This window comes from Protomyctophum bolini (genome assembly GCF_963924005.1).
Source record: "Protomyctophum bolini genome assembly, chromosome: 1".
Lineage (NCBI taxonomy): Eukaryota > Metazoa > Chordata > Actinopteri > Myctophiformes > Myctophidae > Protomyctophum > Protomyctophum bolini.
This window is the reverse complement of record NC_137862.1, coordinates 25,342,520-25,357,031: the sequence shown is the minus strand read 5'-3', so window position 1 is coordinate 25,357,031 and position 14,512 is coordinate 25,342,520. Positions and strand designations below refer to the sequence as shown.

At 43.1% G+C, this 14,512-nt stretch overlaps 1 protein-coding gene across 1 annotated transcript in view; it reads right to left on the bottom strand.

Moving 5' to 3' along the window:
* ddb1 (damage-specific DNA binding protein 1) overlaps positions 1-14,512 on the bottom strand; it is a 47,547-nt gene that overhangs the window by 19,631 nt on the left and 13,404 nt on the right. The window contains exons 8-14 of the mRNA XM_080766806.1: positions 10,788-10,871; positions 8,927-9,043; positions 4,459-4,561; positions 3,677-3,752; positions 2,983-3,091; positions 1,188-1,366; positions 618-781 (exon numbers count right to left, since the gene is read on the bottom strand). Of these exons, the coding sequence (XP_080622932.1) occupies positions 618-781; positions 1,188-1,366; positions 2,983-3,091; positions 3,677-3,752; positions 4,459-4,561; positions 8,927-9,043; positions 10,788-10,871 (832 nt within the window). The remainder of the gene's footprint in view (positions 1-617; positions 782-1,187; positions 1,367-2,982; positions 3,092-3,676; positions 3,753-4,458; positions 4,562-8,926; positions 9,044-10,787; positions 10,872-14,512) is intronic.

Below are 14,512 nucleotides of genomic sequence, written 5' to 3'. Positions count from 1 at the left end.
CTATAAATAAATGCACAAAGCAAGGCATTTTTTTAATCAATAACTGATTTGTTGCTGGATTAGCCCATTAAGACCTGAGGTCGATTCTATAAATGTCTTCTGAATCCTAAGAGTTCCTCCCCCTATCCTAAGACATCTGTTCGACCAACCGTTTATTTAGTCTGGGTTATTGCAGAAAAGGTGCACTCAAATGGGGCTGTCTGATATAAATGATAATAAATGTGCAGGCTGCTTGTATAATTCTATCTGTCGGGTGGAAACCTCATACTGTACAGTGTGTCCACAACTGTTACAATAGGATTCACAAATGGCTAAAGTAGCAGTTTTACAAGCTCAAAACGCCACATTACGTTATTTGTTTGCAGGGCATTCATCTTCGAAAAAACACAAAGAATATGGAGATAAAAGGGGGCACAGTTGGCACAGTCGGTAGCACAGCCTCACAGCTAGAAGGTCCCGGGTTCAATGGGGGAGTGTTCTCTCCTCCGCGTCATCAGTGCCCATATCCTAGGTGGGGTTGGCGAAAGGGCGTTTCTGTGTGGAGTTTGCATGTGTCCCCTAGGGTAAGGTAGCAGGAGATTTTGGCGAGGTTAATGTATAATGTCTCTCTCTCTCACCTCCTCCCAGCATCTCCTTGTGCAGGGCAGTGAAGCAGGGCAGTTTGAGCACACGGGCTGAGATGTCTGTCCACAGGCCCACGGCGCAGAGCGGAGACTCGTTGCCCCCCTCGCCCAGAGGGGTGATGTCCAGACAGGCCACCTCGTGCTCCATCTCTGTAGTGCTATGGGTGGATGGAATGGAACACACACAGTGGTGGCGTGGGTTATCACCATTATTATTATTAGAATTATTTCACCTGATCACAATTGTTTTTGTCATAATCGTCGCCATGTTGAAATATGTTAACAAAAGCAAAAATAGCAGATCTGCAAGCTTACAAGAACATGTGTTGTAACTGGGCACGTTCCTGGGGGTCTGGATGTTCCAGGGACCCCCACACGGAGTTGCACCACTCACTTCACACAGGTGTGATTTTTCTTCTAGTCTTGGTGGTGCTGCGCCACTTAAACATTAACGATAAAATGACCTTGTCTTGTCTGTCCTTCTGTGATAGCTCTACTCCAGCCAGGATCTGGAGGTCTTACCTGATCTGTTTGAGCTCTCCAGCCAGGATCTGGAGGTCTTACCTGATCTGTTTGAGCTCTCCAGCCAGGATCTGGAGGTAGTAGAGGGCCCGTCCCACCGCCAGGACCACCTGGGTGTGGTTGCAGGCTGCCACGCTGATGTTCCTGGACTGAGGTTCCTTCCATTCACTGACCAGGGCCTTGCTCTCCTGCAGGACCAGGCGCACCGAGCCCGACGTGATCTGCCATGACAATGTACAAGGATTTCATCAGCCATGCGCTCTTTATCCAGAGCAAAGTGCCAGATCAGATTAAGCAGAGTTGAAGTCTAGTCAGGAATCAACAAGGTAAATAGTCATAGAAGCACTGTTTCACAAACAGCGGGTCGGGACCCATTTGTGGGTCACAGACCAATTTTTGGAAAACGTAGCCTACGTTTTCCAGGGTTTATATTCTTTAATCCATGTTTTGATCGAATCAAATCGTTAGATGCCTCTCGTTATCATAACAGTCAAAGTGAGACAGTGGCTGCAGCCATTTTGATGATGCGCGCGCATCCACTTGCACTCTATCTGCTGCTTTCAATGGCCTGTATCTCCAAATCGGTGCAATGAATGTCGTTTCTGGTGAAAACAAGGTTTTTCAACGGCCGACAGCAGGTGCTGTGATACTCGCGGTCTGTTTTTTTCACCACCGGCCGAGAGAACAACCAGTCAAGACACACACAGCATTTTGTCATTGTAACATCCGGTTACGGATATTTGGCTCTTCAGAATACGGGTTGCGCGCAATAAAACATTGGCAATGTGCGATAGATTAATTAATCCTGGCGGTCAAACGGTTTAAGCATCTCCTATTGGCAAGAATCACTGTTACTGCATTTCTCCTGTTGAAAATAAAGTTTGGCTGAAATAAAGGTTAATATAGGCCAGCTCGCCTCTCACTAGACGACACAGTTCAGTAGTACACATTCTAAAATGCCAGATTAGGGCAGATCAATTCTAACTTAATGGATTCAAGCATCATCGAGCTCTCGCTCTACTTTTTTGTAAAATGAGGAATTCCTACAAAAAGAAACACGAAGCTTTGGGTTCGTTGGGTTACAAACTAAGCTGTGGCTAATCTGTGATTACCACGCTACATTTCATTTTAATTGCTGATGTTTATCAAAGTGTATATAGAAACAGTATTTACGACACATACTGTTCATACTGACAGAGAAAATTCCCCCTGCCTGTCTGCTTTGGCCTTTTTCTGTGTTCCTGCACGAATATGATGCACTTCATGGGAAAGGCACAGTATATTTAACCGGGGAGCAAACGGGCCCAAAAGCTCAACGGTTAAGGATTAACCTGTGATGTCATGACATACTTTATTTGTGTTTTTTCTATTCACTTGGTCATTAAGGTCCACAGAATGAGAGGTCTGCTCTGCCGGAAACATCGCGAAAATAAGTTATGGCCATTTTTGTATACCACACCATAGACAACCAATATAAGGCAACATTTCATCATACTTTAAGTAGCATGTGACATGTCAAACTAGGGGGTTATCATGATTCTGAATCCATTCCAAGCATTAGCTTTGCCCAAAAAACACTCCTTGGCCTAAAAACGGCGATAGCCGTCAACACAAATGTGATGAGGTCAGCACAGTGGATATGGCCGAATTTAGGCCAAGGAGTGTTTTTCGTGCAAAACTAATGCTTGGAATGGTGCTTTAACTGGGCATATCACACACAAGCACCGATGTGCGCCGAGCTTCAACGAATATCTGTTTCCACATCCAATGATTTTTGCGACGTAATGTAAACCGCTGGGTTTCCAAGGCATTACAAACGTGCGTGTAGTTAGTGTACCTGGATCAGCTGCTGGTGTGCCACGTTGCCACAGTAGAAGGTCTGCTGGTTGTCTACAAAGCCTGGTAGCTCTGTCTCCTCCACCTCCTCACCGCTCAGCATCAGCACTCTGGGACAGAAACAACACACTGCTTAAAACCAGTGCTGTCAGTGTCAGCTAGTGATTCAAAATACTAGCAACACTAGCTGGCACTTCATTTAGTTTTAGTCAAAGACGGGATCTAACCCTTAAATTAAGGCAGTGGTTTTCAAAACTTTTCATATCAAGGTCCATTATTCATTCTGCATTTGCGTCACGGACCACCATTTGATGACATTTAGCCTTGCAGAACAAAAACTAAAGAATATCATGTCCACATTTCCATGCGGTATTGATGTTGGTATAACAGGCCAACAATAAAAAATAACAATCATTCTACATTCTCTAATTGTGTGTAGACTTCTTGTAAATGAAGTTAATGCAGATGTTTAACAATGGTTTAACTCTTGAGAGTGTAAAATGAAACCTAACAGGAACAGGCCCGCCAATAGGGGTTAACCCCGCCCAGTAGGGGAGGGGTTTGGGGAGGTCCCTGCGGGGCGAGGCTTCCCTCCCCATCCCCTCCCATATTTCTCAGAGATATAGCTCAGGGTTGATTTCACCCAACACCGAGGGCACACCTACACGCACCAGAGCAAGAAGCCACCATCTCACCTGGTTTGTCCAACAAATGACAGCACCAGCATGTCGTCGGTCTCTCTGCCAGCCTCCGAGCGCAGCGGCCACAAACCTGAATACAAGATGAAGGGAGATTACAGCACTGCCCGATGGCCCATTATTGATCCTAGACCACAGAATGTTTTGACTCATACTTTTCAAAAGAAAAAATTGAAATCAATTTGAATGATCGGCCCCAAATTCAAATCACGTGAATCGAATCGGGACGACCCTAATCCTTTTTTTTTATATGACAGCCTAATATTATAATAATTTTACACAGCTGTGCTACCAGTCTGTTTGCACAAATATGGGTAAAATCAGCATGCAGTAACTGCCTATAAGCTCCCCTATTCTCAATATTAAATCAAAAAGACAAAAGACTTTGCCTGCTATGTATGTTTATCATACCTTTTAATTTTGCACTAAAAACATGCTCGACAGGAACAGTAACCAAATAATGGCCTAGTTCCTTATAAACGAAGGGGTCCAAATCGATTTTGCATATTAACAGCCCGGGCTACCATTTTTATATGATGAATTTCCACATCGGTGCAGCCCTAGTTTCCACACAGCAAAACAGTTTGCTAATTGAAAATAAACACCGCGTCAATTTCTCCCCAGCCAAACGTTTATTTTTTTTGTTTTATTTCCCTCTCCATCGAGCGGGGAACAGTGACAACAAAACGAAGCCATCTGGGCACACTGTATTATAATGAGGAGCGTAATTGGCAACGATCCCTGTGCCTAAGAGAGATGCATTGTACGCACAAACAAACCTTTGATCCCTGGAAGGTCGATGCTGGCGTGCTCGTGAATCCCAATGCCGTTGCGGATGATTCTGAGCGAGCCCTCCTTGAAGGCGCCCGAACACGTCACCAGCTGCAAGCCACAAACCGAGAGAGAATTAAGTGACAAGACGAGAAAAACATCCACACAGAGAAAATAACGCTGTCGGGCGGAATCCTCTTCCAAGCCCTACTTGATACTGCAGTCACACAAGAGCATTAGAAGTAGCAGATCTGCAAGCTTGAAATGAGTTTCGAAATGCCTCAGAAAGCTTGTTGATTTGCTACTTTTGAATTTGAATCCTGAAAAGTTTGTGTTTTGAGGTTTCCACCCGACAGACGATAACACACAACCCGCTCTTGACAGGTGTGTTGCAGTGGGTAAATAACCATCCATTTGTAAACGACTCAGCATCGCTCCGAGATGGAAACGAACGATAAAACTGCTGGATGGAGCATGACAACTGAGTGCTCTCAAAGATGAATATCAGCATCCAGTCAAGACTGAACAGAGAATAATGGTCGTTATTGGCAGCGAGAATAAAAGGCACATGACAAAAATGTGGGCTGTGGCCTTTGCTGACAAACGGCCTCAAAAAAGGTGTAGTGTGATTGAAGTGTGGCTGAATCTTGTGAATGCACTCAGCTGAATGGGAGAGGTGACTGATATTTGTTAGAATGTGTTCTGAGGGCAGCATATCATTTCTTTGGTTCTGCTGCCCATCCAATCAGCAAGAGCAGTCACATTGACTTGTTGTTGCTTCAGGAAAGCACCAACAATAACCAAAACCCTAACTTTAACTTAAGTATAAACCTAAACACTAAACCTATCAAAACCCTGTACACCGGGAAATAATCACACCCATGTGAAGTGAGTGGTGAAACTCCGTGTGGGGTCCCCGGAAGTTCCAGACCCACAGCCAGGGGGCCGGGCCGATTCCGGCGAGCCGCCCCACGTCCGAAACGGTTGAGATTATCGTGTAGGGCTCTACTGTACTGTAATGGCACACCCAAAATCATCATATATACAGTTAATATGTGCGTGTGTGTGTTAGGTTGCGCACAGGTGGTGAAAAACCACCATGCTATTTCCGTGCTCATACCCAGGCACCCACCCAGCCAGCCAGCCAGCCAGCCACCCACCCAGCCACACACATAGCTTCGTAAGGGAATGGTTGCACCACTCAAAAAATTACCGGCCTGCATAAGAAGTCTGACAGTGTCTTCTGCAGACAAGCTAAGGGTTACAGGGTAAACACATCCCTTCTTTGAATGTAAATGTAAGGCATGATTTTCTATTTACGTTATTTTAACACTTACAGTCCACACGTCTTATCAAATAAAACCGTGGGGTACCTGGGACGTGTGGACACATCTTAAGGTCTTTATATCGATATAAAACGGTATCACTAAAATAAATTTGACAGCGACCGTTGCTGCGCATGCAGCAATTCACTTCCTTGTTTACGGGCCGACAATCTTCCTTATTTACTCCGAATCTATGCTGCCTCCACACAGATTGATCATAACGGCGATATTCTGTCCTATTTTCTTCTTCATCATGCATCCTATGACTGAAGAAAGAAAGGGTCTGGAGTGCTCGGAAGTAAAAAAAAATAATAATAATCACACCTGTGTGACGTGAGGGGCACTCTTCTTGTCATCATACATCATCTCATTCTGGCAAATCACAATTTGTGACCTCACTTTTGTCTTCAATGTTTGTGTTTACACACTTTTGTCTTCAATGTTTGTGTTTACACACTTTTGTCTTCAATGTTTGGGTTTACACACTTTTGTCTTCAATGTTTGTGTTTACACAGACCCTCAAAGCTGGACATACAGTGCATCCGGAAAGTATTCACACTCCTTCACTTTTACCACATTTTGCTTTGTTACAGCCTCATTTCAAAAGGGATTAAATTCGTTTTTTCCCTCATCAATCTACACACAATACCCCATAATGATGAAGTGATTTTTTTTTTTCAAATATTGTTAATTTATAAAAAATAAGAAACTGGAAAAACACATGTACATAAGTATTCACGCACCTTTGGCAGCAATTACAGCCTTAAGCCTTTTTGGAATGATGCTACAAGCTTGGCACACTTGAATTTGGGGTATTTCCCCCCTTCTTAGATAGATAGATACTTTATTTGTCCTTTCGGAAAAAACCTTTTTCACTTCATTATGGGGTATTGTGTGTAGATTGATGAGGAAAACGAATGGTAATCAATTTTGAAATGAGGCTGTAACAAAACAAAATGTGGTAAAAGTGAAGGAGTGTGAATACTTTCCGGATGCACTGTATGAGGGGCTCATTCATTTTTTTTAATGAAGGTTCTCTTTGGTTGGGGACTCAAAACGTGCAACACAGAAAAAAGAACAAGGCTCTCTTCTGGTGAAAAAGTTAACAAGGCTTTCATTTAAAATAATTAAAAAGTGTGACGAGGAACCCATACGTAGCAGGCTAGCAGCCCACCACAGCCTTCCTCACACCCTGCATTAATAATAATAATAATAATAAAAAAGCCTAGTTCCTATCTGGTAGGCAGGTTTCTGAGCTTGTCCACAGCACTTCACCGACACAGTGAGTAGACAGACATCGTATAATGAGCATTAGTGAGGAGAGACCAATTATATGAAGAGAAAGTTGAATTAAACAATGGGTTAAGTGCTCCTTATATGAGAAACTGTGGTAATGAAGCTGACTTTTAAATAAAAGCAGAAGAGATGACAAAGCAGTTTAAAGTAAAGAGGCATATCATTCCCAAACAATACTGATAAGCAAAAAAACGAATCAATAAGTTTTAATATATGATAATATTAAAACACTGGGATATTTTACAGGTAGAACCTAAGAGACACCATAAAGGCTGGTTTGAATTATGCTAGAAAACACAGGCTGATCTAAAAGCTTCTAAATTGGTTATTTTCACCTGTGCAACCAACTAGAAACCAGGCCAGACAACTTGGCTATCCATCACACCAGCTGCAGTGCCTGTCTACGCCTGTTGTGTAACAGCACTGAGAACATCATCATTCACACGTCCCCAGAATGTCTATCTGGCAGTATATAACCCATTTAGGCCTGACAGTTTTCTGAAATACCTTATGTTTTTGTATCAGTGGTGGTCAATATTTCATGTCAAGGACCCCAAAAACTATATGTAATATGCCTCCGTCCCCCCCATCATTCTGTAATATATATTCAAAGATTTGAGGCACATTTTCACGATTAAAAAAAATAGCAGACCTACAATCTCGTAGCGCGCCACTCGGTGGTGCGCTATGAACTTGTAGATCTGCTATTTTTCAATAGCTAAATTATAACATGTTTAAAACACCAAAAGGGGTTCCCGCCCAAAATGGGATAATCAGGCAGTATATAAATCACTGTAAATCCTCCCACCATGTCTACAGTATATAATATACCAACCTTACCATGCGGTAGATCAGCTCTTTTCACTACTACTTACATTCTAGATTTCTAATGGAATTTCTTTGATTGATGAATTTATTTTTAAATCATGAAAAACTAGTTCATGAAAAACAAACTGATCCCGACTCCCGACCCAGTGTTTGGGAAACGGTGATTTAATCCTTGAGTATAATAAAGGTGATTGTGTAACACAGTGGTTTACAACCAGTGGTCCGGGGCCCACCAGTGGTCCTTGAGGTTCCAGGTGGGCCTCAGATAAATGATGGGAGAGTTGGTAACCAAATAGACCCTTATTAGATCTTTAACTCTTGAGAGTGTAAAGTAAAATCAAAACCATTGGTTTCATGTTACTCTCTCAATAATTGCATTACTGTTAAACATCTGCATTGGTTAATTTACAAGAAGTCTACACAACTAGAGAATGTAGAAGAATTGTTAGTTTGATCAACGTTTGCCTGTTGTCTCTCCTACAGTACCAACAACAATACAGCATGGAATTGTGGACAAAATCCTATCCAACGACAACAAAATATTCTTTAGTTTTGGCTCCGAGAGGCAAAATCTCATCAAATGGTGGTCTCTGGCTCAAACGCAGAAAAGAGAATGGGCCTTGATATGAAAAGGGTTGACAACCCATGGTGTAACAGTATGGTATGTGCCTGGCCTTGGCCCTGTCTCTCCAGGTCCACCACACACATGTAACTGTATTATGATGTACCTGGCCTTGGCCCTGTCTCTCCAGGTCCACCACACACATGTAACTGTATTATTATGTACCTGGCCTTGGCCCCGTCTCTCCAGGTCCACCACACACATGTAACTGTATTATGATGTACCTGGCCTTGGCCCTGTCTCTCCAGGTCCACCACACACATGTACATAACTGTATTATGATGTACCTGGCCTTGGCCCCGTCTCTCCAGGTCCACCACACACATGTAACTGTATTATTATGTACCTGGCCTTGGCCCTGTCTCTCCAGGTCCACCACACACATGTAACTGTATTATTATGTACCTGGCCTTGGCCCTGTCTCTCCAGGTCCACCACACACATGTCCACGATGGGTCCCAGGTTGGTGAAGGTCTCCATGACGGCTACGTAGGAACCCTGGTCGTTACTGTCCACGTTGAGCTGCAAAGAAACTTCCACTTATTACCTGCTAACCTCACAGAGAAATGTGTCACTAATATACAATGTTCACCCCAGAATATGGGTAATAATAACCCTGACTATGTCTGGACTAGTCTGGACATCAGATTGGGAGTATTATGTTAAAAATAAGGTCGGGATCGTTTCAGATTCTTTAACGATCAAATCCCTTATGATTACTAGGACTCTGGTTTAAAATGAACCCGTACACGTCTGTAACTCTGAGAGTGTACAAATGGGTCCATTTGGTTCAATCTTTTACACTCTCATATCCTTGAATTTAAAAAGTTTGGGTTCTTACTCCCTCCGATTCCGGATCTAATCCCAACCCCAGTTAGAAACAGTTGTTCCTGCGGACCTTCACACACCGCAAAGGTTAAAGCTGACTATCAGTTCATCGTACATGTCTGCAGGAATAACTGTAACCCTCACAACACACCCCTGCAGTGGCCAGGGTTTGTCAATGTCTGAAACATTGACATTAAGCAAGATGTTAATTTGCCTCCCTCACTCTCTCAATGTGTGCCGTCAGTGCTTCCTGTCACTAAAAACCTCAGTTTGACCTAGATAGTGTAGGTACCATATGGACACAGAACCTGCTATCAAAGCTATTATCGAGCAAAAATCACTGTCTGTCATCTTCTCGATTGCCTGAAGTGACTGCATCTGTTAGTCACACACACACACAGTCAGTCCCCCCCACCACCACCACCATCCCCCAGCTCACTCTATCCTTCTGTCTCAGTGTGCACGCTGTCCAAATTAGTTTTCCGGTTCACACAAGGCAAATGCCCTAGAGAGAGGCAGCGAGAGAGAGAGAGACAAAAAGAGCTCTCACCCTTGAAAGATGAGCAAAAACGCTAGTTGTGAAGCAGGAAATTAATTACTTAACATACTCTACCATAAAGATTGGTCAAAAAATGAATTCACAAAAAAAAGGTTACATTGCACATTAAGTAGTTAAAAGAGACATTGAAATGTACATAATAATAATGTAAAGACAGCCCATTGTTAGAACGGTCCCACCCTGTCAGGGGTGCAACAACAATTAGAATCTCGCTGAATATTGAATTATCTATTTGATTACACAGCCACTTTATGAATGATGTCAACAATTATAACTGCCCTCTGGCATATCATCTATTTTATTAAACAGCTGCTTTATGATTGATGTCAACGATTCGACACCAAAAATATGTTTTAGAATCAACTTACAAGCTTCTGTTAAAAACAAATGGTCTGAGACTGTGTGATTAGAAGAGCCACACTATAAACAAACACAGGCAGAACAGCAATAGAAATCAGAAATAACACACAATACAATGCATTAAAGCAGCATTTAACATGCTGTGACAAATGTTGCTCTTGGGGATGAATGCAACATTTGTTTATGGCTTAATTTCTTGTTTTCAGTTAAGAAAAGGAATGAATTATTAATCGACTGCTGGTGGCTAACATCTGATGCAGTGTTTGTGTGTAATAAGATATGTATACAAGTGCTACTAAAGGCAAGGCCTTGACTTTCACTTTTTAATAATGTGGAAAAACTGTACCTTCAGGATGTTATGATTCGGCATTCTCATATAAATAATACTTATACAGTATATAAAAATGCCAGATGAAATTATCTAAAAGCTCAGAGTGTGAATTATTGTCTGATTTATCCTTAGATATCCTTTAGACCTGGGCCTTCTGCTCAGGTCTTGGGTGTAAGTGCGTTCTTTACCTTGACCAACTGGGAATCTCCCAGTCTGGAACCCACAAACACCACTCCGTTGTCCAGGTAGGTGAGACACTCTGCGATGGACGTCTGTCAGACGAGAGAGAGAGAGAGACATTAGTGCTGGGGCCACATGGACAGAAGTAGAGTTCCGATACCAATCGGAAAAGCTGCCGCGATACTGCCCAAAATGCTGATATCAATGAGTATGCCAGTCTATGCCCATTCGATATCACGCATTATTCATTTTATAAACAGTGTCAGATCTACAAGCATCTTCTACTTTGAACATTTTTTGTCACAAATAATGGTGCCAGGTTGAAAAGTGCTTAAGTGTGTCAGTGGATTTCATAAATATTTAGCTTTTAGCTTGTGACTAAATAATAACTAGACCCGATCCATTGGAAGTGGAGTTCAGTTCAGTTTGGCTTGTATCGGTGTGTTGTTTACTGGCATCTCATCATTTCTACCCAAAGCATTCTGCTTCATCTGATGTCTCCTCGCATCCTCCACACTTCTTCAGAGGAGCAGAGAAATCATCTCCGGTCTGTGGGGCTGTTTACAAGGTCTCACCTCTTCCATTATACGTCGATTTAGATGCAGTGCAATAAGAATACAACACAACAATGCCCGGAACTGAGTCCGTGTTGAAAGCAGACAGTGCCTGGCAGGTGGCTGCCTAATGACTTATTGAGACGTTAGCAGAGTTCCATGCTATGCTACTGAATGACTGTGGGGCTGGTACTTATCAGGCTGTGAGTGCTGGGAAACACATTCATTACAGAGTCAATCTGCTCGTCAGGGAGGTGGTGCAGTCCTGAGCGGGGTGGTGAAATAGATTTTCATCCCGCATGTAATCCAGTATCAGTAAAACTAATATGACATCACGCTGTAATGTTACTTTGGGACTACCATAATAAGAATAGGGTTGATGTGGTGACTGGTTGCTAGGGCCGAGCTTACCAGCACTCCACTTGCCTCCACACTTCCACAGACTATTCATAAGTACTCTGCCAAGGTTCTAGGCTTATTATCCCGCCTTCAATTTCTTCACATATAATTAATATAAAACGCATTATTCAGGCACATTTCAGTCACCTCTTTTGCCCATTAGGACCACTCTACAGCGATGCACACCTATGGTAACAACAATCTACAGGCCACAGGTTTCTGCATTACATCTTTTTTCCCATTTATTTTCCCCCCGTGGCGCTAGAGCTCGACCGGTCTAGTCATTGCCATCGAATCACAGGCTTGTTATATTCGGTAGTGATGCTTTCATTTTGTCCTCATATCTAGCAGTCAATAAATATTTAAAAAGAAAAAATAAGTGAACGTATTTTGATAATAAGTACCTCAAAATTGTGCACTACTTGAGTAAATGCACTTAGTCACTTTACACCACTGACTTCCATACATAAGTAATGAGGGTGCTGCTCAGGTGTAGGGCATTAACCAAACGTGATTTTTGATAGTCGACTCGACTACCATCAAATTCGATTAGTAGTCGATTAGTCGGCGGTAAAATATGATATTTATTCCATCAAATCAAGCATTAAAACATTGTGTTCTGAAACAGCCAGCGAGACGAGCGAGTGAAGCAAAACAGAGCCGGTGAATGCAGGCCCAGTGGAATAGTACTAAGAGAGTGGCGACACACCTAGGGGCGGGCTATAGTTCCAAACATTGGAACTATCCCATTGAGATAGAATGAGCACTTCCGCATTCCATTGTTACAGTGGGAGTCAACGCGAGTGTCACCACTCTTACTAGAATACGCTGAATGCCGCTCTGATTGGCCGAAATTAGCTCAGCTGTTTCAAGTCAAAGTTGCAAGTCCACAATGACTCACGGATGGACGCGTTGTGAGCTTGTACATCTGCTATTTTTGATGCGCAAGACCGTTCTACGAAGCAGCATAGCATGTTACGTTGTTCTCAATGTTTGGAGACTGTCTGGAGCCGTGGAGCGGGGAGGAGGAGGAATGAACCATGCGATGTTTTTCATACAACAATAAATGTTCAACAACAAGTTACAACCACAGTTCCTTTGGTTTTTAGATGGAGCTACAAGCTAGGAGGAGGTTATGATTACATACTAGGTTTGCTATCTAGCAGGCTGCCACGCTATGAAGATGATCAACTACTTAACTTCATCGCGACTATTAATAACTATGATCGTGCGGCAGCAGTTTTTTTTTGTTTGTTGGATAAGCATGAAGAAACGGCAAGAGCTACTGTAGTTTGACTGTCACCAAACTGGATAATATTGGGCAGAGTGAGGAGGAACTCCTGCTATACTTTACTGTACCGGACGACACGACGACACGTCTCCAATCTAACTTGTTGAACAAACTACAGTAATAAACTCACCAATAGTAAAAGTATTTACACACTGTAGTTGTCCCCATTGAGCGTATGAGCCTATGAGGCATATCGCATTATGCTTTTCCCAAAGAAAAACTGTCTTGAATGCTGCTATAGTGCCACTGCGATCCGCCGCCCACGAGTAAGGGTGACGGCAAAACCCACGTACAGTAGGCTTGTATATGATATGAAAACAATCAGCCAGGAATGGATTAGTACTGAAGTTGGCGAACTACCAACAAAACCACCGAGCTCACAGCTGCATGTCTGCTGTAGAAAAGCAAAAAAAAAAAAATCATAATAAATATTAAAATTAATATTAGCGAATAATCGGATGTCAATTAACATTGTCGACTAGTGTTTTGCTAGTCGACTAGCCGACTATTCGATTATTATGTTAATGCCCTACTCAGGTGTAGGGAAAACTGGTTGCTGAACTGGTGCCTCTTAGGGTTGGGTGACGATACGAATACATCGTCAATCGCGAATATACAAATCCAATCGCCGAATATTTTTATTAGGCGATTTTTCGGGACGATTTTTAACCTGTAAAGTGTGAGCAACATGTGAATCAATTTGGGCCAGGAAAGTAGTAACAGCGGCCGTTATAATGGTATGGTCCCACTGAGTCCCCGCAGCCGTGATGCTCAGTTGCTCTCAGTGACTCACAGTGTGAGCCGAGGGACCGAGCCGAGGAAGGCTACTGTTACTGTACTGTAGCCTACATGTTGTTTACGCTCCGGAGTCCAGACGCATGCAGTTTAATAATATACAGTCACAACAGAATGCACACTGCTGTCTCATCACAATCCCAATGCGCCACCCGTGAAGTCGGGAAAAAAAAAAAAAACAGGCTGGTAGTGTTGTTAGTATAGATGAAGTTCAGTGGTTTGAATCATTAGCTACACGCTAAGCTAACGATCCCTGAGCCTATACTGTATAGGCTTGGGGATCGTTAGCTTAGCGTGTAGCTACTGACTCAACCCACTGAACTGCATCTCCGCCTGTAATCCAAGTTATTTTTTTATTGACAACGTGAACGAACCCCGACACCAGCGCTGCAAAAATAGACAGATCTACAAGCTCTCAACGCGTAGCGAACGGTGCTGCAGAAACAGGCAGGACGTTAGAGATGAGTCGGTCATGAACGAACGAATCAAAATAACTAGTTCTTTTTGGTGAACGAAACCGATCCGGTCACTTCCGTGAACGATCCGTTCAAAATGCAAATGACGGGGAATCGCCCGGCTGCTCTTCTCATTCAGTCAGTGCGAGGCTGCGAGTCAGGACGTGATGCCTTGAGAACCTGTGGATCAGCAGCAGCATGTGGGCGCCCCTCTGAGCCTCCGAGGCTCCGACGGCGGT